General features: G+C 43.2%; 1 protein-coding gene across 1 annotated transcript in view; it reads left to right on the top strand.

Annotated features, from left to right (window-relative positions):
• Nucleotides 1–27,613, top strand: part of ERBB4 (erb-b2 receptor tyrosine kinase 4) — a 1,457,122-nt gene that overhangs the window by 541,275 nt on the left and 888,234 nt on the right. The window contains exon 2 of the mRNA XM_073553209.1: nucleotides 2,960–3,111. Coding sequence (XP_073409310.1) covers nucleotides 2,960–3,111 — 152 coding nt within the window. The remainder of the gene's footprint in view (nucleotides 1–2,959; nucleotides 3,112–27,613) is intronic.

The raw sequence follows: 27,613 nt of genomic DNA, 5'->3' as shown, positions 1-27,613 counted from the left end.
ACACACTGCGATATCGCTAGCAATATCACTGTAAACTCACCGATTTTGTGATGTAGCAGCGATATTGCTAGCGATATCGCTACATGTGATACTTACCTCCGACCGGCTCCCCCGCTGATTATCGCTGATCGCACGAGAAGGTCCTGGATCATTTCTCGTCGGGCGCTTCCTGCTGGGCTTCCTGTGGCGCCGACGAGCGACGCGTGGATGCAGGCAGGAGGATATCAGGATCGCTGCGTCTGACAGGTAAGTAGTGACCCCCGACCCCAGCGATGTCGCTGGTGAGATCTGCCTGTGTGGCAGCTCACTAGTGACCACTTAGCGATGCACCAGCGATCCATATCGTCGGGATCGCTGGTGCATCGCTATGTGTAACGGTACCCTAACAGTGCCTTTTAGTCTGACAGTATGGGTGTGTGTGCTGTTCAGCTGGAGTTATTAGCTCCTTGCTTCTACCAATTTGACAGCACCACACCCAACTTAAGCTTCCAGCTTACTGCTGGAAGCTATCAGATATAGCTTTGTTCTCCTCTGGTTAAATTCTGTGTCTCTGCTCCTGTTGAGTGTATGTGCTCCCTGTTATGACCTTGGCTTGTTTATAGACATTTCTCCTTCCTGAAAATTTTGTACCTATGCAGCCCTCTTGGTTTTGACCCAGCTACCTGACCTTTCTATTGCCCTTGATCACTCTTCTGGTCAGCAACCATTCTGGAGAAGCTATCCATTGGGCCCTGTTTTATGACCAGATCCTTGTACCTGAAGTTATAGGGTGAGGGATGGCATTTTTCTGGTATCTGCCTGATGGCTTGTGCCAAGTCTGTCTGGATTAGCCTTTTTGGGCTGGTGGCTTCTAACAAACATAACAGCAGGGAATAATAACTTTTAAGTAAGCAGCGTTCTTCCCCACAATATTGTCTACCACTATATAAAGTAGATATCTGGATTATTAGATAAATGCCACTGCTTCAGCAACTCCTTTTGTTTATGGAGGTTTATGTTACTCTCTCACTGTGACATGGCATATTGTTAACAGTGGCCTCATAGGTGGTCACTATGAATCCAACTTCTGTTCCTAGTGTTCCTAGAGAGCACCCATCTTTTTTATATATAAAAATATATTGAAACATATCTTGAGATGGAAAAGTAGAGACTGCAAACTTTATTGTGCCCTTAAGTATGTTGGAAAGCAAAAAAATTGCTTCACCACTTCCCATCCTGTCTACTCTAGTCTTCACCATTGTTTTGGGAGATTGGATGGTCAGTCAGTTGTAGTCAATTGTCAACCGTGAAGCCACTTGAGTAACAGCAGACCACAGCCAACACTATTTACACCACTAACTAGATTGGTCGTACCTCCACTGATCGAACTGATTGCACATTACTAGTATATGCCACCAATGTATGTTTGGAGTCAACCTCTTCAAATAAAGCTATAGACATATCTTTAGTAGGTCAAGGATGTTATATTCTGCATTTAGCCTTCATCTGTGATCTATAATAATGGCCATGCTGTTAAATATAACAGTAGGTCATTAAAAATGACTGATACATATTGAATATGGTGAGATAATTACATGATGATAATATATCATGAAGAGGAAATGTTATGACTTCTTGACCTCTAGTTATTGGCACACCATGATGAAGGATTTGCAAAGACCAAAACGTGGTTGGTTTTATTCCACTTCCCAATTATGTGTGACATCATGATGATCTCTGCAGCACTAAAAAGGTTAATCACTTTGACCCAGGGCACAGTTCTTACCAGGAAAAAGGCTTAAGGCAGGATCGTTTTGAAGTTTTCCCTTAGGGAGAGAATAAGGAATAACATTAGCCAGTCTACTGTTCTGGGCTTGGCAGCGTGCGTCTGGGTCAATGGAACATTTCCTTTACTCACAAGTGGAGCAGGATTAACAAAGCCATGTTATCACTGCAGATAAAGATAAATCGGTCCTGACACTGATGGAAAATAACAGATGATGCAATCCAGTAAAGAGCAGACTTTGGGCACTGCAGCATCTTGATATATATCAACACAATAGTCTAGACCTCCTTTGTAGACTAAGCACAGATAAATGCTGAACATATACCAGTAAAATGATTGATTAATGCACTATTCTGTATTTATATCCCCTGAAAATATTCCATAAGTAAGGCATATATAGATCTCTATGCAGAAATCTCTTCTCTATAGCAATGTCTATGACCTTTAGAGTGTCATGATTGTACCTACTGGGGAACTGTCTAGTTCCTGGGGATGAGATTTTAACAAATATTTCAATATTGGATGTTAAATAAAATTATATACCCATTTGATAGAAAAAAAGAGTAAAACTGTTGTTTACTTCTTTAAAATATTTTTGAGTGACAGGGCTGGCATAGGCACGAGATAAATCTTGGCAGATGCCACAGCTTAAAGGACTTGAGGGCCATGACATGCGAGAAAACATGCTCAAGTCAAAGGTGGATTAGAAAGGGGGGCTAGAGTGAACTTGACACTAGCCCTAATGGACAAATAGGCATTTATCATACTAATTGGAGCTCCTAGTTATTGGCTAAAATGGTATTTACATGAAATTTTTCATAATAGGATATATTAATTTGTGATGCTTAATGAATGCAATAATTTAGAGTTGTGTGCAATAATTCATAAAAGTATTATTTTATTTTTCATCATATTCCTCAGCACTTTACAGACATTATCATTACTGTCCCTATTATCCTCATCAGTGCGTCTTTGGAGGGTGGGAGGTATCTGAAGTATCTGTAGGAAACCCATGCAAACAAAACCCTTGCAAATGTTTTCCTTGGTGGATTTTTAGCCAATGACCCCTATAATTTTACAGTGCTAACCACTTTGCCACCAACTTATGACTATCCTATATTCTGTCGGAGAGTTGATTGTACGTTGCATTTTCTGGAAGTTGTTTCTTACTTTGCCTTTTTTCTTTTCTTGCAGTGTGTGCAGGAACAGAGAACAAACTGAGCTCTCTATCTGATCTGGACCAACAGTACAAGTCACTTCGCAAGTATTATGAGAACTGTGAAGTGGTCATGGGGAACCTGGAGATCACCAGCATTGAGCATGGGCGCAACCTTAGTTTCCTGCGGGTAAGCTTCAATGGAATTGTAACTTAGAACCTGAAAACATTTGTTTCAATATAATTTCCATGGCAAACATTGATAAATGTAGGCAGATTGCTACATGGTTTCCCTCTATATGTGTGCCCTGATAGAAGAAATATACACCTGTCCCTCGCTTGATCTTCCTTTGTCATGGTGTTTCATCTTCAACTGGATGGAGACTTTTGGTTAGGGTTCTTCTAAAACTTGGGTTTACTGAAACTTGTGACTGTTTGCACTGTATTTCTCTACTTACTAAGCAAGTGATATGATTCTACTATCGAATTCAACAACAGATTAAAGCTTGAAATACACAGATGGGTCATTGCTTACCTTTCCTCTTCCCTCGACATATCAAAAGATATGGGGGATGACAAGTTTGTTAAAAAAAACAAAATTTTGCAAAACTTTGCTGGGAGATGTTTCTGTATAAAATAGCTGTAGCCGGAATTCTGGGGTAAAACTGTTTGCAATGTCACAAAATTTTGTGATTTTTGGCATTTTAATGCCAGTCCTGGGAAGCTCCATTTACTTTATGAAAAGTGGGTCTTGCTTCGTGGGGAAGGAGGAAGCCGAGAGTGTACGTCAAATTCACCATAAATTATGCCACAAAATCCCTGACTCGAATACACTTCTTGCTTGGCATACATCATCTGAAAGATTCACAATGGGTTTGGCCAATCTTATTCAAGCACATTGTTCATTAAGCTTGGGACATAATATTAGTTAATTGGGGTCTATGTGCCATTGTGCGGTCACCCTGTGGTTGTCATATAAGTTGAAGCCTTTGAAAGCATGTTATGGTTACAAATTCACCATAAGAAATTGAAATTCTTAGCAAAATTTGCAAAATAAGTGAGGCTGGACATCTGAATTTGACTACCTTCAGACCTCAAATAGATGTCCATCCGTGGTATACTTATGTGATCTATCCATTTTTTTTCACGGATAGAACAAATACCCATTAAAACCGTTGATACTATTCATATGACTGAATTTTTTCACAGACGGTGTGTCCAAGCAAATTTCACGGAGACATGTCCGTTTTTCTCTGGTATCATGGATGAAAAGGCCCAATACAAGTCTATGTGTCTGTGAAAAAATACGTATGCATCTGGGTGCCATCCGGGTGCTGTCCGTGTTTGACATTGCAAATAAGAGAATAAGATTTGTTATTTATTTATCCATCCATGAAAAATATTGATGACACTAATATTACAAAGGACACACTGATGACATACTGATCCAAAACACTGATGATGCTGGTAAAATTTTTTCATGGACTTGTGTATGAGGCCTAATAGGGTTTCTGTTTGAGCAGCATTTTATCGATTATTAAATTTGGCAGTGAAAATTTTAAAATATGTCTGGAGGGAAGGAGCTACAAAAAAAAATCAATAATGAAAGCAGCTGAATGGAAGATGAAGTGGCAGATCCTTCATAAAACAACCCTTTTCCACGTGCTATTATTGGGCAAATGGATGTCAAATTGGGGTCCATTATTGGCATCATCATCGATGAGCCAATTCAGAAGACTCTTAAAAGCTATTTGCATTCTGATGGACGTGACCTATCCATGTATTAAACAGTCAACTTTCTATCAATATGTAGAATAGTACCAGTCCGCACATTTCATTGAATTTTGGCAACGTTTTCCACCCTACCGTTTTCAAGATGATCAAATAATAAAAAGTGAATGTAGTGTACACACACGGTTCTGTGTGGTATGTAAAGGAAGCTAGGCTTTCCTTAGCTTCCTCGAGCTGATTTTTTGGCAGCTGATAAGAAAAGCAGAATTTTGTAGTGAAAGAGGGATAGATACAAGCAGAACCTGTCACCGTTGACATGAGCCATGTGCCCGCAGCTTCTGACCCAGGGGAGAGAGGCGAATATGGGAGATACTGTCAATCTGCATGACATGTAAGCTACGCTTCATCCACAAGAAAAGTGGGATGCTATTTACCTCCTTTGGATCTTCTAAAAATAATCCAGCAGTTAACTCATAGTGGACAGGTGTGAAGAGTAGTAAATGCCACCAGCAAAAGTTACCCAAGTGCAGATCCAGGATCCTGCGTGAGCATTAAATGCCGTAGAACAGCCTTTTTCATCGGGATCTCTGTCTAATTATGGATGAAATGAAACTACAAAACTCATTACACATATCATTTAAGCTGAGTCTAAATCACGCCAGCTTTCCCAGAGGTAAAAGGTAGCAGCTCACACACAATGTTCCAACCTAATAAATCTATTTTTTAATTTAAATGCCTCAACCGCTAGAGACGGTGCTTCTATTCTCTGCTGCTCAGCAATCCCTGGTGTAAAATGTTGTAATGCTTGATTGCATTGTAATCAGAAAGCAACATAATGATCTCCAGAATAAAATGTGTTAATACAAATAACAAGTAACTGCTTTTAGATATTTTTGTAGTAATGCAGAATAAGAGGGAAAGCTTACTGTCAGGATCCTGTCAGCGCCGGCGTGCAGCCTCCGCTGAGCAGGGACTCACCTGCACTGTAGGGGGGCCCGGGGTCAGGTACAGCCGGAAAGTACAGATACACAGGACCTGTGGACGCTGAACTTTAGCAAGCAGTCACAGGACCTACGGTCCTGTGACTGCAAGAGGGCGGGACTTAGCATCCTGCTTTCAGAGATGGCAGGTTACTATATAGATATACTCAGAGTCAGGCAAAACGGAGGTCATACACAGAGATATCAGTAAAGTACCAGGGATGAGACAGAACGGATAGTCAGGGCCAAGCAGAAGTCAAAACCAAACAGACATAGAAGGTACCAAGCAGAATCCAAAGCAATATCAAGAGAACGGACCGAGTCATACACAGAGAATCAAGCAACCAGAACACAGCACAAACACACTCAGGGGTCACCACACAATGCCAAGGGCGAAAGTATAACTGACGGGGATGGGAGTGTCCTGAGGCTATAAGAAGCCTCTCCCAGAACCAGGGAGAGGCCACAATCATAGCCCCAGGTGTGCAGGTAAGCCTGCACTGGGATCACAACCTTTAACCCCAGAAATGCCAGTCATCAGCACTGGTTCCAGACATTAACCCCAAGTGTGCGAGTCAAACCCGCACTGAGATCATGACACTTACTGTACGTGAAATGTAATAAATGCATGTAAACACTGCGACTAGCCCAGTTTATAGCTTTCAAGAACTAATTTTAAAAAAGTAGGATAGGTCATCAATATCGGGTTAGTGGGGGTTCAAATGCCCTCAACCTCACTGATCAGCTGATTGAGGGGCTATGGTGCTCAAGCGAGTGCTCCAGCCTCAGTATTGTTTGCCCAGCATGGCTCAGTACTTTCTGTATATCCACTTCAATGGGATTGAGCTACACTGCCAGGTATAGCTATAGTTTCCACCTGTCCCAGATTTCCTAGGACACCTTGGACAATAGAGGTGGAGTTTACATATACCCCACCTAAAAGTGGGCGTTCTGGGAAAGATCGGAGTGGAGCTTAAATATAACCAGAAATGGCAACAACGCACAGCCGCTTCAAAATGTTCACAGCTGCGTATCCTAAACAATAAAAAAGTCACACAGGGTCATGAACCGGTCTAACTCACCCACATGATTCTGCCATGAAACTATACAGCTCCCAATAAAAATAAACAGGGGAATTCATCAAGCACATTACATATATTTGTGTGACATGTATTTTGTGCAAAAATGTAGGTACTTTTTGCATATTTACGCCAGCTTTGCCAACTTTTTGAAAATTGTGCTCAGCAAAGTAGTTGTAGTATGGTCTAGTGTGGCCTGACAGATTCACTATATGAGAAGCTACACCTAAAATACATGAACAATTTCTTCTAAAGAGTTTTCACATTAAGGTATAGGCATGTTTCCTAATTTCTCCTGTATGTACTGCACATTTAAGGCAAGTGCAGCAGAGCATATTTTTGGTCTGAATGTGACCCGGCAAAATATAGGATTGCAATCGTACCAGTTTTATGCTATGTGACCGTGCATATTTCAAGATGGTCTGACAAAAAAAAAATTACTGCTTGCCGGACAGCAGGCGCATGGCATTTGAGTGCAGTACGATTTCCACAGACTCACAGAGTGGAGAAGATGGAGAATTTTTTTCCTGTATATTCTCTGCATCTGAGAGAATCATATGATGCTATGATCACACACAGATCAAACTCTGATCAGTTTTATCAGAAGGTCATTTGAATAATTGATCCTATTCTCTAGCATGAGAGAATCTACAGTTGTCTGCACCTGCTCTTACAGTGGCATATTGAACCAGTTATGTGTTCAAAAGAGTGCCAAAAAGATCCAGCATGGTGCCTCAGTTGTTCAGACTGTTTCGGAATGCTGGAATGGTGCACTTGGTGGGCTTTAGGCCTGTTTCACACTTCAGTCTTTTGGAATCAGTCACTATCCGAAAGTGTTTAAAAAATGGATCCAGTGCAGATTGCAAAAAACTGATGCACCGGATCCGTTTTTTTGACGGTTCCGTCGAAGCAGCAGTTGCAGGAATTTTAAAGGAACAGGATTCGAGAGAGAGAGAGAAAATTTTCTGTGCCAGAACGGCTTTTGGGGATAAATTAAAGGAGTGGAAATTTTTCCGGGCATGCTGAGTTTAAAAAAAAATGGAATCCGTCGCTGGAATACATCATGCGACGGATCCGTCGCCCATAGGCTTCCATTCTGGCAGACGACAGACGGCGACAGATCCGTCGCTGTCCGACTTTTCGACAGAGACAAAAAACGTTCCTTTGGACGTTTTTTCAGCCGACGGACACCGACTTTATGACGAATCTGGGTCGCCATCCCAGGGCCGTGGGGTACTCGTACCGGGCCGGTCTCTCAGAGGGGATTGTCACAGCAGCGGTGACCCGGTCCGTGGCTCTGGGCGCCCATGTAAATGGGATTGAGTTGGGAATAAAGTTTATAAGTGATTCGTGCAACCTGTGGTGTTCGGCATGGGAGGTGTTAAGCCGATGCTGCAAGCAGGTCCTCTGGGACAGATGGTGTAGTGCAGCAATGATGTTGTAGCCCTCCACAGGTAGGGCTGTTGGCCCCAGGGCAGTGAAGCGGAATGTTTAGGAAGAGGGTGCAGTGTTTGGCACAGAGATGTAGCAGTGCTGAGGATGTTGCAGGAAGGAGGCAAGGACACAACAGGGTGCAGTTTCTTTACCTTTACTTGGCAAACGCAGTCCGGGGTCCAGGTTACAGATGGCACAGGAGCAGGCTAGCCTGGAAGCAACTCAGGGATCTCTCTATCAGATGGGTTGTGTAGTCTCCTTCCAAGCGCTGGCTTGAGGTACATCCAGTACTGCGTTACACTGAAGTTCCTCCTTCTTATCTTCTCTTAGAACTACCTCGTATGGCAGACAGCTGTACCCTTCTATCTCTCTTGGCTCACCCGTCACTGTTGTACCTCCGAGTCTTAGTTGGGAATAGAGCATTTACAGCTTCCTATTCGTCTGGTTTCTGTTGCAGGACCTTCAGTATCCATACAACCGTGGAGACCAGGCTCCAGATCATGCGCTATCACTGGGAGGGAGCTCTCTATCCTCAGCTCAACCTCCAGCTTCTCTCCACACATCTTCACACGTTGCCCTCCTCACACTAACTCTTCCTGGCCCTCAGAGAGGACTCCTCCCCCAATTCTGGTTCAGAGCTCCCTCTGCTGGCCTGGAGTGGGAACTGTGTTGCATGACATGGTTAACTGCTAGAGAGACCCTTCATTGCCTCCAAGCCTGACATCACCCTCCCTGGAGGAAGGCAATGCCACTGCGGCGACCATACTCCTGGGGGCGCCACAGATCCGTCGCACGACGGACGAAACAGAAGGCCATCTGTCGTAATCCATCTCTAATAAAAGTCTATGGGGAAAAAGAGGCATCCGCCAGGCAAATCCGTCGGATCCATTTTTTTCTGCTAACAACGGATTTTGACTGACACCTTGCTGTTACATTTATTCTAGGAGTCAGTCTGGATCTCAGGGACTGGGTCGTAACAGATCAATGGCAATTCCTAGAGATGCTGTTAATTAATACTGCACCAAACCTCATGGGACTCTTTTAGACTTCCATTATTCACGTACTTGTTCGATGTTTTTTCCCATTGTCTTCTATAAAACTGCTCCCATGTCAGTTTTTTGTAGACCGAGTGTCCGCAAAACAAAGAAAAACACAAAAGAAATTTGTTCTTTTTTGAAACTCATCCATCCAAATCAATCGGTCTCTGAGAAAATGAATCCATGCATCCATATGTGATCCCAGCGCCGTATTTTTACATTTGTAATTCTAATTTTTTTTTGCGTGTAAGAAAACCAGATGCCAAACTGATAGTAAAAATGGGCAAATGGTCCAAAAGTGGATGAAATTCCAGCCGTGTACTAATGAAGAATAGTCCTATACATATTTCAGTTTTTTTCTTTTTACAAGTGTTTTATTGATATTTTTTTACTTTGTAGCATTTTAAATGTTTGTTTTTTGGTCTGCTTTTCTTAAATATTAAATTCTATAAGAGCATTCTATAGTAAAAAATGTCAGAAGAAAGCCATAAGCAGTAAAAAGAAAACACTACAGAAGTGGCAAAAATGATTTGATGAAGACTTAAGGGTAACTTAAGATTAAATTGAAGGCAAAACACTGTGTGGAAATCAACACTTAAATGGGTTGCCCACCTTTGGGGACCATTCTTTTTCTTTTTTAAATGCATGCAATTGGGGCTACAAATTATTTTTGCAAATGGGGCTAAGCAAAGGTTTTGTACCATTTGCCTCCTATAGCCACTGCATTACACTGTTTATTATCTTTACTAGAGGGAGGCCCGATGCGATGGCATCGGGGGGGCGGTAATGTCATGATGGGGGCAGGCTTTGCAGCCTTGAGAATCTCTCCCCCCCATGTGCTCACCGAATTATCCACTCTCTCTTTCTCCATGTGCTGACTTCTCCCGTCTGTGCTCTGTTTTTATCGAGCGACAGTCTTCTCGCTGCGGCCAATGGACATTGTTCCTGAAGTAGCTTGTGTTGGGAAAATGCCTTCTTAGTTACCCTCATACACTTTGAAGTTGTAGACTTGGCGGTGTGATGTGCTGGTTCCAAAGGGTCATCTTGTGAGCATAGTGTTGCTGTTAAGACTGCAGATTTCTGCTTGCGGCGCTGTTTTTGCCTAATGGCATCTTGTGATAATCTAATGACTTTTTTAATCAGGGGACTCATGTGCTTGACGCCTACGCTTATATGCATTGTTTTTGTATCAGCGATGCTGTTGCTCTTCAAGAATCTCATTTGCCGGTTGTTGTCTTCAATGTTGTGCCTTTGCTGCTTTCCTTTCATTGTCATTGGCGTAATTTTTAGGAGGAGACATGTTGGCGTTGATATTTGATTTTTAAGGGGTTTTCCCATGAACGAAAGTTAATTTTAAAAATTGTCTGTGTCTGACCGTGTACAGAACATACCACAGCTCCTGGGCAGGGGAGGAAGGAAAGACAATACTGACATTACAGCAGGAGATCGCAGAGGATACATATTGTTTAAAAACAGTCAGTGAAATATTTTACATCACAAAATGAATCCTCTGTGATCCCCTGCTGTAATGTCAGTATTGTATTTTGCTTCCTCCGCTGCCCAGGTGATGTGGTATGCTTCGTACATGGTCAGACACAGACAATTTTTAAAATGCACTTTCATTCCTGGGAAAACCCCTTTAATGTGACCGGCTTCCTCTGCCTGTAGACACATCGCACATCTGCCGCCGGGATCAGCCGAATGATTCACTGCGCCAGCACGGAATTCGCGCAGGCGCAGTAAATCAAACTGCCGCCATCTTTGTGCAGATAGATAGCGGTGGTCACATTAAAACTGCGCATGCGCTCCTCCTGTACAAAGATGGTGGTGGTAAGTGAATCATTCGGCTGATCCCGGTGGTGGCGTGTTCGTGACAGTGTTCCGCTGGTGGTACCGTGCAAGAGGCACTGTACGGCGTATACCGTGTGTGTGGCACATATGGCATATACAGAGTGTGTGTGTGTGGTGCGTGCGGCGTATACATTGTATGTGTGTGGTGCGTACGGCATATACAGTGTGCGTTTGTGTGTGTGTGTGGTGCGTACGACATATACAGTGTGTGTGTGTGTATGGTGCGACAGTGTCCTGCTGGTGGTACCACTCAAGAGGCTGTTACCACCAGCAGTTTCCATATTGAGACACCCATCACTTGGGGGTTCCAATATGGTGGTTGTTGATCTTCCGCCGCTTGGAATTCTGGGATCTGGATACATCTTGATGGAACAGGATGTGAAGACATTACAAGGTAAGTATATATTAGATTTTATCATATATGTTGTGGGCATAATTTTGTGGCACTTACTATTTATATACTGTATGTTTGACAAGTTCTCCTCCTCCTCTTCTTAGTGTAGCTTTCCTCATAGACTGCCCAAATCTCCTGTCCATACAATGGCTGCTGGTGGATGAGCATGTGACCAGACCCGTCCATCTCCTGCCACCAATAGAAAAATATGTCAAAGGGGAAAGCTGCTTTTCTACTGGAGGAGGCTGGGGATGGGTCTGGTCACTTGCTCCTCCATCAGCAGGTATTGTATGGACCAGAGAACTGTGCAGTTTGTGAGGAAAGCTGCACTTACAAGATCAGGAGAAGAACCTGTAATGCATACTCTGCTTCAGTGATTGGGACAGCATCTGCACTGGAGGTGAGAATACGCGTTATTATTTTACTGGGGAGAGGATTCCGAAGGGGTTTTCCGAAAAGTAGACAAGCCCTTTAAGTAAGTAAGTGGTTGTCCTATGAAGAACACTTAGGCTGCGTTCACACATCGTGTTTTTTTTTGCGCTTTCGCGGCAGTTTTTAATGTGCGATTGTGCCGCAAAAACGCAAAAAAATAGCATCCCATGCAATCCTATGGGATTCCGCAATGCTGTGCTAATGCTGTGGATTTTCCCGCGGCGGAATCGTATCGCAGAAAAATGCGCAGCATGCTCATTATTTTGCGGAATCGCGGCAATTCCGCCCACATAGGAATGCATTGTTCTGCTTACATTCCGCATGTGGCTGTGCCCACCATGCGAAAAGTAAGCAGAACATTTGCGGATGGTACCCACGGTCCGGAGGAGAGGAGACTGTCCTCTGGGCTGTGGGTACCATATCCCTTTAAAAAATAGAATAAAAAATAAAAAATCGGGTTATATTCACCTTCCGACGTCCCGCGCAGCGTCCCCAGGCTTCAGCGATACACACGGCAGCTCCCGTTCCCAGTGATGCATTGTGATGACCTTTGCTGACGTCGCTGTCTCTCGATGCTGTAGCGGTCTCGCAAGACCGCGTCGTCATCAAAGGTCATTGTTGGAATGCATCACTGGGAACGGGACCTGCCGGAGCATCGCGGTGGCCTGGGGACGCTACGCAGACGTCGGAAGGTGAATATAACACGATTTTTTATTTTTTTAATTATTTTTAATAGTAGATCTTTTAACTACTGATGCCGCATAGGCAGCCTCAATATTAAAAAGTTGGTCACACTAGTCAAACACTATGTTTGACGAGTGTGAATAACCTGTCAATCAGTTCTCCAAGCGATGCTACAGATCGCTTGGAAAACGCTAGCATTCTGCAAGCTAATTACGCTTGCAAATTGCTAGTTTTTCCACGGGAAAATCGCGGGAATTTAAAAGGCGATTTTCCCACGGAATGGAATTCTGTAATTCTCGCGGTAACTTCTGCGAGAGTTCTGCTACGTGTGAACCCAGCCTTATTACTAGTCCTCAAAATAGGTGTAAAATATATGATCTCAGGAGTCCAGCAACTACGAGCATCTGATCCTACGAGCATCTGATCCAGCATCTGATCCAAAAAAGGTGTATCCCTAAGTTCCCTATGTGAATGAAGTGGTTGTGAGTCTACATGACCACCCCTCCATCCACCTCTAAATGATAAAGATAAAGATGTCTTTCATAACATCACTTATGCCTCTATAAATGAAAGGGTAACCAAGAATACTTGTCACTTGCAGTCTTGCAGAAAGTGCAGCGATTCTGACTTGGATAAATGAAATAATTTATTTATTTTGCTGTTCTTATCACTTCAGGAATAAATTATGAAATGGGAACGGAGTCCGGAATGTTTTCTCCTTTCTCATTTGAATAACAAGGAGCAGCATACTGTACTCATAGTTTTCTAGGCTCAAAATAAATTCTCCGAACGCCCGCACAGAACTATAATCACAGGCCTGCACTTTGGCTATTAATATCAGAAATTAGGCATAAATAATGGAAAAATGCAAACACTATTTTCAGTTTTTTTTCGTAGTTGTTACGTTCTGGTCTTTGGAGGGTTTCAGGGTTACTGCGTGATGTGTGTTTTAAGCCGCTTTAAACTGCTGACATTGATTACAGATATGAAATGCTGCAAATTTAAAGAGTTTATTGTCGCAGAGGGACAGTGAGGCCATGGGGAAGGTTTGTTAAAATGTTGCTTATAGCATAAAATATATAGAATTAGAATGGCAATCACTAGTAATATCAAGGAAATGGTCCAGTCAACAAGGCCGCATTCCCTACTTATTGGAGGTGATTTACAAGGAACATAATTTTACCCTGCTGGAAATCCACTGCAAAGTCTGTGTTTCTCCCATGGGGATTTAGATGCAGATTTAGATGCAGATTTGAGTAAACTCGCTACATTCACTTCCATGGAATTAAAGGAACTGTTTTCCCCATCAATCACACAAAATTTAAAACCGGTGGTCACACATTTGCTCATCAATGATGGGGTCCCCAGTTGTCAGACCTCATTGATTATGGATTTAAAAACGATCTTGATGATAAATGTATAAAAATAGGAAATCCCTTAAAGTAATTCCTTGGTATATACATACATATCTTCCTTCCATATCTTACTGTCAGCAAGAGGTAAGGGCCCCATCACACATAGCGATATCGCTAGCGAGATCGCTGCTGAGTCACAAGTTTTGTGACGCCACAGCGATCTCACCAGCGAGATCGCTGTGTGTGATACTGACCAGCGACCGGCCCCCCTGCCGGTATTGCTGGTCGCTCTTGAAAAACCCTGGACATTTCTTTGATTGCTGGTCTCCCGCTGGCCCTCAAGCATCGCTGCGTGTGATAGGCGGGAGACCAGCGATCAGCTGGTAACTAAGGTAAACGCAGGGTTTCTAAGCACCGTGCGGTGCTTAGAAACCCTCTGTGTACCTTAGGCTACTTTCACACTTGCTTTGTTTTGCAGCACGTTTTTCCCGCAAAAAAAGCATGGAAAAAACGCATACAAATGCTGCGATTATTTCAAGCATTTTTATGAGCATGCATGAAAAAAACGCAGCGTTTTTATGAGTTTGTATGCGTTTTTAGTGCGTTTTTACCACGTTTGCGTTTTTTGCCAACATTAGTTGGCCCCTCACACTAACCCAAACCATGACTTTACTAACCCTAACCCCAACCCTTAACCAAATCATACCCTAACCCTAACCCTTAACCAAACCATACCCTAACCCTGACCCTAACCCTAACCCTTAAGCCAACCATACTAACCCTAACCCTAACCCTTAACCAAACCATACCCTAACCCTAACCCTGACCCTAACCCTAACCCTTAGCCAAACCATACTAACCCTAACCCTAACCCTTAACCAAACCCTACTAACCCTAACCCAAACCCTAACCCTAACCCTAAACCCTAACTAACCCTAAATCCTAACCCTTAACCAAACCATACTAACCCTAACCCAAACCCTAACCCTAACCCTAAACCCCTTAACTAACCTTAACTCTAACCCAAACCCCTAATTTCCATTGTCTAACCAATGGTCAACAAAAAAAAGCATGCGTAAAAAAACGCATACATGAGCATGCCAATGCGCACATATGCGCACCCATAGACTTATAATGGGTGTCTTGCTGTAAAAAAAACACATTGCGCGCGCATGCGTTTTTTTGAGGCAAGTCGGACGCCCAAAAAATGCAACAGGATGCATTTTGTGCGCCCGAGCGCACACCACAAAAAAACGCATGCGCGTAAAAACGCATACAAACACATGTGTATGCGCACATAAGCGCATCCCATGCAAAATATAGGGAAAAAAAGCGCATGCGTTTTTTAGCGCTAAAATACAGCGCAAAAAAACGCAAGTGTGAAACCAGCCTTAGTTACCAGTGCGCTGATGCAGGGAGCTGGTAACTAAGGTACACACTGGGTTTCTAAGTGACGCACGTCCCTTAGAAACCCAATGTGTACCTTAGTTACCAGCTCCCTGCATCAGCGAGCTGGTAACTAAAGTACACAACGACGCCGGGCACTCGGCGTCGCTGTGCTGATCGCTGGTGAAGTTGTGTGTTTGACAGCTCACAAGCGATCACATAGCGACTCACCAGTGATCCTGACACGTTGATATCTTTGTCGGGATCGCTGGTGAGTCGCTATGTGTGACGGGGCCTTTACACTTGAGATGTAGCCCTAAAGGGAATCTGTCAGTAGGATTTCACCCCCCAAGCTATTGATATGTACACGTAGCTCTCACATAGGCAAGTCCAGAAATACCTTTACATGGTCGGTTCCTCAGTTACTGAGAAATCGGCATTTGAATTGATATGGAAATGAGGCTGAAGAGCTATGGTAGATCTGAAGCCTCTGTCACTCCTTCTCTATTTCCAGTGCAATGCATCCTTCTACTTGACTGATAACACATAAAGTCACACAACATACAGACTGTCAATCAAGCAAGAAGAGGCGAAGCTGGGCAGAGAATAGAGCTGGAGTAGCAGAGGTTTCAGAACTACCATAGCTCTTCAGCCTCATTTGCATTTAAAACGCTGATTTCTCAGTAAAGGAGCAACAGAATGACAACATAAAGCTGTTGCTGGACTTGTCTTTTAAGGGGCTACATGTGAGGCGAATAAATAGTTTAAGGGGTGAAATCCTGCTAACAAATTACCTTGAAGTAGTGAGGTTCATTCTTACTAATATTTGGGTGAACATAATTTCCTAGATTAAAGAAAGCCATGTAAGAGATTTCTATGACTGTTTATAAAATTGCAGCAACAAAGGATGTGCTATTAGAAATGTTTTTACTATTTCCCTCTTAAATTAAAGGTAGCTGTGATACGATATGTTTATTAGTGTGAGTAAAAAAACTACACTAATACTGAAGTAGATACTGTGTTTCTTGAGATAATATGAAATTAAATCTTAGTGAAATGTGACATGCCATCCTACAACTACTTTGCAGATACATGTTTTATGAACTTGCGCTAAACTATATACAGTAGAACATTAAAGATTCAGGTGACTTCAGAGTAAGTTGCCGTGTGTGTTCAAGACAGATAAGAGGCCTTTATATGACTTTGATCCTGGAACTTTTCCCTCTGCTGGCTATGTCTCTAATTTTTAGTTGTCTCTGAGCTAGTGTGAGGGCTGTCTGCTTATAAAGATATATCAATTTTTGATCTTCTGTCCATATGTAGGGCATGTTCAAAAGCACGTCAGTATGGAGGACATTATACATCAGTACTGAGCAGTGTAGCTGTGAATCAATGTTGAGGTGAATAAAGAGCAGCAATGCTTTTTTGAGCATATCTGTCTCTTTCTCACGCTCTGCTATTCACTCTGCTCTTCCCTCCATTCTCCATAGGTTTTATTTGGCAGCTGTCATCTGAATGAGTTGACAGTCCTTTTTGTCTTTAGAGAGAAAGTTTGTCACGGAGGTACTGTGACAGAGTGGGGTCAGACGATCACAGCATACCTGCGTTAGTTAGAATGCCTTCACCTTCCTGTTAGCAGTTCTGGCTTTTTTTCTTTGCCCTGGAGCTGCAAGGGTTAAACTGCTTTGTTGAACTCCTGGAGTTCTCTTTCTTGGGATGTATCAGCTGCTCTAAGTTTGTTACTCCCAGCAAGTATAAGAGCCCTCCTCTTTGCTTCTTACCAATACCTGGTGTAGAGTTGAAGGAGAAAGTTCTGTGTTTGGAATAGGTGGTTGGTGAGTTTTTCAGGAGATTGCTGCATGGATTTGGTTTGCATGTTTATCCTTATCTTCTCCCATTTGGTCTACCCTTCTTTTTCCTCCCCTGTTTCCCAGTCTGTTGTTTTGTGAGTTTAATTTTATGATTGTAGTTTTCTTTTATCCCTGTCTGTACATCCCTGTCTGTCTGGCTAGTGTTTGCCTATATTCTTCTGCCTCACAGCTTCTCCACCATTCTGGGTAATCCGGGGGAGAGGGATAGCCTAGGGTGCACCTAGTTCAAGGGATTGGGTAGGTGCCCACAGTCCCGTGACAGTATTGTGGGCAAGTATTGATTTATTCAATGTTTGTTAAAACGACGACAGTGACCATTTTAATATACATTGGTTAGTCGGATTGAGTGTCATATAGAATTAATTTCAGACTTTTTGACATTCATGTTCAAGATTGCAGTTTTATTTAACAAACTAGAAAAAGTAGAGCTTTGTCCAATCAAACACACTGGATTGAGCAGAGACTTTTCTTAGGTTCAAAAGCTCAGTTATTTCTTCTTAAAAGAGGAAATCCAAAAGTAAGAAGAAAGTGTCACAAGAAACAACCAGCCAACAAAAAAGTTTGAAGAGTTGAGGGCTAATATAATAGCATGGACAGGTATCGTTTATTTATCCTCAGTGCAAGGCAGGCAGCTCATTAGTTTACTATTAGTGATGAGCGCGCATACTCGTTACTCGAGATTTCCCGAGCATGTTCGGGTGATTTCCGAGTATTTTGCCATGCTCGGAGATTTAGTTTCTGTCACCACAGCTGCATGATTTGTGGCTGCTAGACAGCCTGAATACAAGTGGGGATTGCCTGTTTGTTAAGAAATCCCCACATGTATTTAGGCTGTCTAGCAGCCACATATCATGCAGCTGAGTTAACAGAAACTAAATCTCCGAGGACATCCAAATACTCGGAGATCACCCAAGCATACGCAGGAAATCTCGAGTAACGAGTATACTCGCTCATCACTATTTACTATGCATTTTTTTTATTTTCAATGTAATCATAGACAGCTTTCTCCAGTGGCAAGTGGATTAACTTACAGTATATGACAATATACTACATAAAAAAGTGCTGCATAATACACTCCTCAACAATGAAATTGCGACACCAAGAAGGAAAAGTCATGGAATTATGGAAATCAATAGATATCTTAATGATGTGAAAATTATCAAAAAATGTGAAGAACATTTTGAAAACATCTCAATTTTTTAAGTATGCACACCATGTGCAGAAATACACGCACTTACACACCTTGGTTGCTATCAATGAATTTAATTGTTCCACTACCAAATTAATGTCCCACCAAGCTATTTAAGCACCAGGAATGAAGATGAGAGAGATCCTGTTAGCGTATCTGGAATAAAGACTAGAGGAGTCCAGCTACCATAATTTATACCGTTGTACACCATAATCCCTGAGGTAAGACTTGTGTGATGTATCCTCATGAAGGTCTATTCAAGGAATGGACCAAGAGGTCACCAGATGGAGTCCGAAGGAAGGGATTGATCAATAGAGGCTGGAATGGTGGTCTTTTCTAGTCAGCAATAAGTCATGTTTCTGTCATGTATGCAATGATAATCAAAGATTGGTCTTGAGACTACGTGGACAACGCTAGGAGGCCTTCATGAAGGAATGTCACACCGGTTCTACTCTTGAGTTTATGGTCTGGGGAGTCATAATGTACAGCTTGACCTTACATTGATTTGGTGGTAGAACCAGTGGTATGGCCATTTCTCCAAAGTGCCCCAGGAGTTGTATTTTAAACATGACAATGATAGGCCGCATGTTGCTCATGCTACTGTGAGCAGCCTGCGTGGCCTAAATGTGCTACTGTAGTCTGCAATATCTCCAGACTTGTCTCCCATCAAATACATCTGGGACATCATTGATTGGCATCTGCAAAAGGAGCTGTTAGCAGCGGATCTTGATGATTCGCCCAAGTGTATTTAGTGTGGCTGCATATTCCTCAGGCAACCATTAAAAATCTCAAGAGAAGATGCACGAGTGCATTGTTCTGCATTGCGCTTATACTCGATACAGATTAGATTGAGATGTTTTGAAAATGTGTTTCCACTTTTTCATTGTTTGCACATTATTAGCATGTCTATCGTCTTGTGCTTTCCTTCGCTCCAAGGCTTTTCCTTTTTTTAATATTGCAGTTTCGGAATATAAATTACACAATTTTACTTACATACAATGCCCCTAATTTACTCAACCAGTGGAGTTGTCTATTAAATTAAGACTATTTTTGTCCAGTATTAAAAATCAGTTTATTTTTTTTCCTGAAATAATTTCTGTTTGAGAATATTGTTGTTTCTATCAGGTATTACTACTTTTTGTTTGAGAAAATTACTATAGTCACATTTGTGTGAATAGGACTAGATCCAGTAATAGGCAGCATGTATAACTATACAGCAAGGTTATGTGCTAACTAAAGGGCCTGTCACACTAAGCGATATAGCTAGCAATATTGCTATAACGTCACTGGTTTTTGTGACGCAGCAGCGATATTGCTAGCGATATCGCTATGTCTGATACTTACCTCTGACTGGTTATCGCTGATCGCACGAGAACGTCCTGGACCATTTCTCGTCGTCAGCTTCCTGCTGGGCTTCCTGCTGTGGAGACAAGCGACGTGTGGACGCGGGTGGGAGGACGTCAGGATCGCCTCGTCTGACAGGTAAGTAGTGACCCCCGACCCCTGCTATGTCGCTGGTGAGATCTGCCTGTGTGGCAGCTCACTAGCGACCACTTAGCGATGTACCAGCAATCCTGACCGCGTCATATCGCTGGTCGGGATCGCTGGTGCATCGCTAAGTGTGACAGTACCTTAAGAGTCAGGCATTTAGTTCTTTATAGGAGCATAGAAACCTTAACGTGATATCTCTGAGAAATGACCTGTTTGTAAGCAAGAGACTAAACATTTTAAGTTGCAGTATTGCAAATAAGCTAGGACAATAATTATCCTTTGGGGAGTTGGAAGGACTCCCTAATGAATAATTGCAATTGAACGCTTTGCAGAATTTCCCTTTAAATGACTTACTTTTTACATGCTGCGCCTTTGTAATAGCTTCACTCTGTAAGTTGAGCAATTTGAGTCATAGATGTGCTGTTGACACTTCTGCTTCCTCACAGGAATAATTTTAGTAAATATAGTGGGCAAAATCAGTATTTGATACACTGCCGATTTAGCAAGAAATGGAGAGGTCTGTAATTTTTATCTTCAACTGTGAGAAATAGAATCTTAAAAAAAAAATCCAGAAAGTCACATTGTATGATTTTTACATAATTAAGTTACATTTTATTGCATCAAATAAATATTTGATACAATAGAAAAACAGAACTTAATATTCGGTATAGAAACCTTTGTTTGCAATTACAGAGGTCAGACGTTTCCTTTAGTTCTTGACCAAGTTTGCACACACTGTAGCAGGGATTTTGGCCCACTCCTACATACAGATCTTCTCCAGATATTTCAGGTTTCGGGGATGTTGCTGGACAACATTGAGTTTCAGCTCCCTCCAAAGATTTTCTATAGGGTTCAGGTCTGGAGACTGGCTAGGCCACTACAGGACCTTGAAATGGTTCCTACGGAGCCACTCTTTAGTTGCCCTGGCAGTGTGTTTCGAGTCATTGTCAGGTTACAAGACCCAGCTATGACCCATCTTTAATGCTCTTACTGAAGGAAGGAGGTTGTTGGCCAAAATCTTGTGATACATGACCCCAGCTATCCTCCCTTCAATACGGTGCTGTCTTCCTGTCCCCTTTGCAGAAAAGTATGATGTTTTCCCCACCATGCTTCAAGGTTTGGACGGTGTTCAAGCAAATGGGTTGCAATGTGTTAAAATTTTTACCTTCAGACTCCAGATCTCATCACCCACTTCTGCTTTGAACTTGAGCCTGCCATAATTTTACACACAATCATCTTTGCCATCTCACAATCTCATACATAAATTTGACTTGCAGCTATTAAGCATATGTTTAGTTATGCAGATTCTTATGTTACTGCATTGTTACTGTTTTGTTCCTAAAAATCTAACATTTAATTTTTATTATTTTGTTAGTATTTTATAAATCCACCTTCGGTTTTCAACACTGCCTGAATCCTTCTAGGCATGCTCTGAGTAAAATTCAACCATTTCTCTACCAAAATCTTATCTCAGGTCCCTTGTACACATTCGCAAAGTTGGTGCATACTGGTCAACTCACTTAACTATGTATAAAGCTCTTCAACTGTACCCGCAAGTGTTTGAATGGGTTGATGTTTGGGAACGGTGGGGCCAATCCAGCGCCTCTGCTTCATTGTCATTGAACCATTTCTTCTCCAATCTCGATGTAAGGTTAGGGTTGTTGTCCTGCTAGAACCCTATGTCATCCTTTTCACACCTATCATACTCAACTGTACGAAGTAACTCATCTTGTAGGATACTCACATATAGCTCAGCATTGAGACCACCATCGAACCCCGTAAAGTATCCAATGCCTTTGGCTGTTAAACAACCCTATATCATCAGGCTTCCTTCACTAAACTTGAATTCTCGATTCATTAGCCCTTTTTTCCTTGTTCAGACCCTTTTGCATCCATCAGAGCGTAGTCCATTGACTTTCTTCTCATCGCTCCAGATCACCAGTTTCCAGTCTTCTAGTGTCGACTTCTCATATTTTTTTGCAAACTAGAGCTGACACTTGATATGATGATATTGAAGTCGAGGCTTTTGCACCTTTTTTTGTGCCACCTTTCCAGACTTATATAATAGACGTCTGTGATTTCACTATTACGAAGCATACAAGCCATCTCCACTGCCACGTTTGTCGCACCAGGACTGATAGTCCTTGTGATGACTTGTTGACTCCAATATCTTTCCTGGACATCCACCTCTTGGCTTTTGAATGCATGTATGGACTTCATTTCGTATTCTTCCAACTATCATGGCACTCACATGATGCAGTTTGGCAATTTTCTTGGCTGACAGATCACTATCGATGACCTGAATGATGCCGCTTTTCTTTACTTAGGAAATCGTGTTCTTGGCTGCTCCTCGATTCAAACCAGTGACCTTTTGCTTAGGATTCAACCTAAAAACACACTGAGCATTTAGGGAATGTGAGAACAGGTTGTAATTTGTAGTATATAGAAAGAAAAAGTATTGGACCAAAAGGAGCAAATCAGTATTAATGCAGTGACATGACAAGAATCTGTATAACAAATCATATGCTAAATAGTTGCAAGTCAAATTTATGCTTAGCCCCCTTTACATTTAGCAATGCACCAGTGATTCCGACCACGATATGACCCGGTCAGGATCGCTGGTGCATCGCTTAACGGTCGCTAGTGAGCTGCCAAACAGGCAGATCTCACAGCGATGCAGCAGCGGTCGTTACTTACCTTTCAGACGCGGCGATGATGACGTCCTCCCGTCCGCGTCCACGCGTCGCTCGTCTGCGCCAGCAGGAAGTCCAGCAGGAAGCAGCCGACGAGAAATGGATGTGGACGATCTTGCGTGATCAGCAATAGCCAGCAGGGGAGCCGGTCGGAGGTAAGTATCACATGTAGCGATATCGCTAGCTGCTGCGTCACAAAATCGGTGACGCTTTAGGGATATTGCTAGCGATATCGCTATGTGTAAAACCCCCTTTTGAGATAGGCAAGATGATTGTCTATAAAGTGATGGTAGTTACACGATCAAAGCAGTAGTGGATGGTGAGATATGGAGCCTGAAACTCAACGGTCAAAATGCTGTTAGTAGAGTTGAGCAAAACGGGTTGGTCAAATTCAAAAGTCGGTGACTTTCGCTAAAGTCGGGTTTCATGAAATGAAACCCGACCATAGCGTGAGGTCGGCCAAGAGGTCGGCGACCAAAGCGCCAATGTCGCGTTTCAAATGATGCTTCCAGCGCCCTTTTTCAGCCAATGATGGAGGACGCACACTGTGGGCAATGCGATGACATAGGCATTGGTCACCACCATCTTTGAGAAGGGCATGCAAGTGATTGGCTGGCTTTGTGTGGCGTCACAGGGGCTATAGAGAGAGAGGTTGCTTCTGCTGATTCAGAATAAGGGAGAGCGTTAGGCAGGGAAGAAGAACCAAAAAACAGCTTCTGATGTTAGCGATTTCCACTCACAACACAACAGTTTGTGCACAGTGACAGGGGAGGCTATATTTTTGTGCATCAGCTCTGTTGGTTATTAGGCAGCCTTATAAGGCTCCCTGATAGCTGCATTGCTGTTTGCACACAGCTGTGCAAACTGCTTTTTTAAAAGCAAACATACTTTTCTTCCTCTTTTCTGCACAGTTACCAAGCCTTCATTTTTCCACCCTTTTGTGTGCAGCAGTCCTGTTTATTAGGCTGCCTGCGTCCATACTTGAACTGAAAGCATCATTGTCAGCCTCCTAAAATCTCTAGTGAGATCCAAATTCTCACCAATACTATATACACCCTCCACCTTGTCATACACCATCCAATTTCAGCCTGTTACTTTGAGGTGTAATCTCTACTGGGCCTCAGACAATAGTTCAGCGTCCTCAAATCTATAGTGAAATTCAAATTCTCACCAATACTATATACACCCTCCATCTTGTCATACACCATCCAATTTCAGCCTGTTACATTGAGGTGTAATCTCTACTGGGCCTGAGAAAATAGTTCAGCGTCCTCAAATCTATAGTGAGATTCAAATTCTCACCAATACTATATACACCCTCCACCTTGTCATACACCATCCAATTTCAGCCTGTTACATTGAGGTGTAATCTCTACTGGGCCTGAGACAATAGTTCAGCGTCCTCAAATCGATAGTGAGATTCAAATTCTCACCAATACTATATACACCCTCCATCTTGTCATACACCATCCAATTTCAGCCTGTTACATTGAGGTGTAATCTCTACTGGGCCTGAAACAATAGTTCAGCGTCCTCAAATCTCTAGTGAGATTCAAATTCTCACCAATACTATATACACCTTCTACCTTGTTTTACAGTACCATATAGCTGGTGGTATTTGGGTACATTTTCAAAAAAATGAGAAAGTATGGTGGAAGAGGCTGTGGAAGTGGGCCGGGGTTGCCTGCTGGTCCTGATGGTGGTGGTGTTTGTGGTGCATCTGTTGGTAGTGGCAAAAGCACAATAGCAGCTAAGGCAGGAGGTGTTGAGCCTGTGTCATGGTCTGGCTCTGGAAAGCCTGGAAGGCTACCTTTTCTGGGAGTAGGTTAACCGCTTTTAAAGCCGGATCATCAGGAACTAGTTTTGGCTTACATTGCCGAAACAGACTCCAGGAAATATGCCCTCCTCTTCTGAAGTTTCAAAAAATGCAAGCACTGAGTCGTCAAGTGCTGGCTCCTGTCAGGAAGAACCCCTTTCCTTGTGTCCTTCACCCCCACCAAAAGTGAATGATGCAGCAGGCCACACTTCACATTAGTCCATGTAGCTCTTTCTATCATACCATGCCTGGGTTATCAAGTCAAATCATGAATTCCCCAGTCCAAGATGAATCTGACATGGAGTGTGGGTGGCCAGCCAGGGCAGGGAGGTTAATCGGTACCGGGCCGATGTCTCAGAGGGATGTGTCACGTTGGTGGTGATGACCCATTCCGTGGCCCTGGGCATCCATGCAAAGGGGTGAATAACGTTTATAGGTGAATGATACGTGATGCCACCTGTGGTTTCTGATCAGATTGACCCGCACTGCAGTGTCGCTTCTTCTGGGACAGATGTTGTGGTGCAGCTAAGATGTAGAAGCCCTGCACAGGTAGGGCCGTAGTCGCAGGGCAGATAAAAGAGTTGGTAGATGGTGTGCAGTGCAGGATGTAGCAGAGCCATGCGCCAGGCGCAGGAGAAAGAGGACAGACATAGTCGTGCAGTTCCTTTACCTGTACTTGGTAAGTGCCGTCCAGGACCCAGAGTACAGATGGAGAAGGAGTTGGTCAGCCTGGAAGCAAATTTGGAATTCTCTCTCTGCAGATAGGTAGTGTGGCCTCCGTTCTAGCGCTTATGTGAGGTACTCGCAGTACTGAGTTCACTGAAGTTCCCCCTGTTGACTCTCTTTTGGAACTTTCTCGTATGGCAGGAAGCCATAGCCTTTTCCTTCTGGCTCACACACGTCGCTGCTGGGGCCTCCGAGCCTTAGTTGGGAACAGAGCATTTACAGCTGCTACTTCCTACGGTTTCTGCTGCAGGACCGTCAGTGTCCCTACAAACTCGGAGACCGGAATCCGGACCATGCGCTCCAGCTAGGAGTGAGCCTTTACTCTGCTCATCCTCCAGCTCCCTTTCTCACGTCCACACACTTCCCCTTCCCTTCACAGACTGCCCTAACTTACCTCCTCCCGATCACAGAGAGCAGCTCCTCAGCAGTCAGGTTCAGAGGTCTCCCTGCTGGCCTGGAGTGGGAACTGTGTCGTGTGTTGGTTTAACTGCTAGAGAGATCCTTCGTTGCTCCTAAGCATGACATCACACTCCCTAATGCCACTGTGGCGACCGTACTCCTGGGGGCGCTACAAGTGCACTGATGCCCAGCCACTGCTAGATGATTCTGCTGGTACATTGACCCAGACCACTACATTCCCCTCGCACTCTACACAGCCAGAATCTGACCCTGATGAAACTCAGGTTCCCCTTCCCGCATAATATACCACCTTACATGGTGACAAAGAGGAAGGTGCAGATGAAAGTGCAGGTTCCTTGAGCAGGTGGGGGGGCATACTCATGGGCGACGGCACTGGCACAGGGCCCCTCATAGTATGCAAAAGTGTCTCTGCCGGTGGGAGGGCCCTACGCAAAAGTGTCTCTGCCGGTGGGAGTGTGGGAGGTGTCCCACCCGCCGACAGACACATCGCCATACTATGAGGGGCCCTGTGCCAGTGCCATCGCCAATGACTAGGTCCCCCCTGCTTGCTCAGGACAACAGCACTTGCAAAGTTGAAATACTTACCTCTCCCTGCTCCACCGCCGTGACATCTTCCGCGTTTCCTGACAGTGACATCCTGGTCAGAGAGCGTGATGACATCACATCTGTACGCCCTCTGTCTAAACAGTCCAAGTGCAGTGAGATGGAAGATGGGGACGATGAGGAGTCCAGACTAGTACATGGTTTCCCTAGCGACTTATTTAATTGTTTTCAATGTTGGGACAGCAATTTTTGGGGAGCACTCTACTCTGGAGAATGATATATGAGGCCCACCATACACTGGAGCATTCCAAAGGCGGACATCAGACACTGGAGCAGCATTTACAGGGCCCATTATACACTAGAGCATTAGAAATGGGGCCCATTAAATATGGAGCATTATTTGGGCCCATAAGACAGTGGAGCTTCATCCATGGGGACCAACATATACTGTAGCATTATGTGGAGCTCATCATATACTGTTTCAAACATTATATGGGACCAATGATTCTGTATGGAGAAATATATGGGCCTGATTACTCTGTATAGTGCACTATGCGGTGCCCATAATACTGTATGGAGTAAGATAATGTCCGTTTTTGGAGCTATTGGAGAATTTAAAATGGATATCAGTCATAAGATGTAAGAAGTGAAGTATTTTTCATTGTACTATACCGCTATTTCTCTGCCGTATCAGAGGATCATGAATTGTAGCATGTGTTAAAGGAGCCCAGTGACACTCTTTGGCCCAGGGCCCACGAAAATCTGGAGCCAGCCCTACCCCCCCCCCACAACTTTAGCCAAATAACCCCCAGTTTTCAATTCCTAACTATTATTATAAAGTAAATTAAGGTTGACAAGCTTAAGTAATAAGAATTGATGTTTTTGGCATGAAAATAACAGAATATTATAGGTATATGGTTTACCCAGCTTAGGGGAAGAAATTTTTTTCCCTATGGAGAAAATTGGCTTCTACTCTGTGGGTTTTTTGCCTTCCCCAGGATCAACAATGCAGAACAGCTGCACTAAAAATAGGCTGAACTAGATGGACATAAGGTCTTCCTTCAGCCTTCAAAACTATGTTACTATGTAAAATGGGCACTGTAGGTGTGTTTCCTGTCCTCCACTCCCTGCCGGCCTTGGTTCCCCATTGACTTGCATTGGGTTTCGTGTTTCAGTCGGCCTTCGACTTTTCACGATAATTGGCCGATTGCGTTCGACCCGACTTTTGAGAAAGTCGGGTTTCATGAAACCCGACTCGACCCGAAAAAAGGCAAAGTCGCTCATCTCTAGCTGTTAGTATTTTGCTCTTCATTGTATAATGTACAGCACATATAATTACTGCACTTACAGCTGTTTTTTTTTTTGGCAATGAAAGACAATCTCCCCAATGGTTGAGTTTTATCTTGATTATTTATCTAATAGAACTATTGTCCATTTAGAGATTTTCGTTCAGGTCTTCTCAATTCTCCATGTCTTTGAACTGAGTTTTACATACAGAAGATGTAAGGGTAAAATGTTTAGAGCAGAGACTCCAGCAGATCACTTTTGGTTCATTGTTTCAGACTGTAGAAATTAACAGC

The sequence above is a fragment of the Dendrobates tinctorius genome, unplaced genomic scaffold (genome assembly GCF_039654945.1).
Source record: "Dendrobates tinctorius isolate UK_male_01 unplaced genomic scaffold, ASM3965494v1 ptg000199l, whole genome shotgun sequence".
Taxonomy (NCBI): Eukaryota; Metazoa; Chordata; class Amphibia; order Anura; family Dendrobatidae; genus Dendrobates; species Dendrobates tinctorius.
Note: the sequence above shows the minus strand (reverse complement) of the source record. Positions and strands in the feature narration are given on the sequence as shown.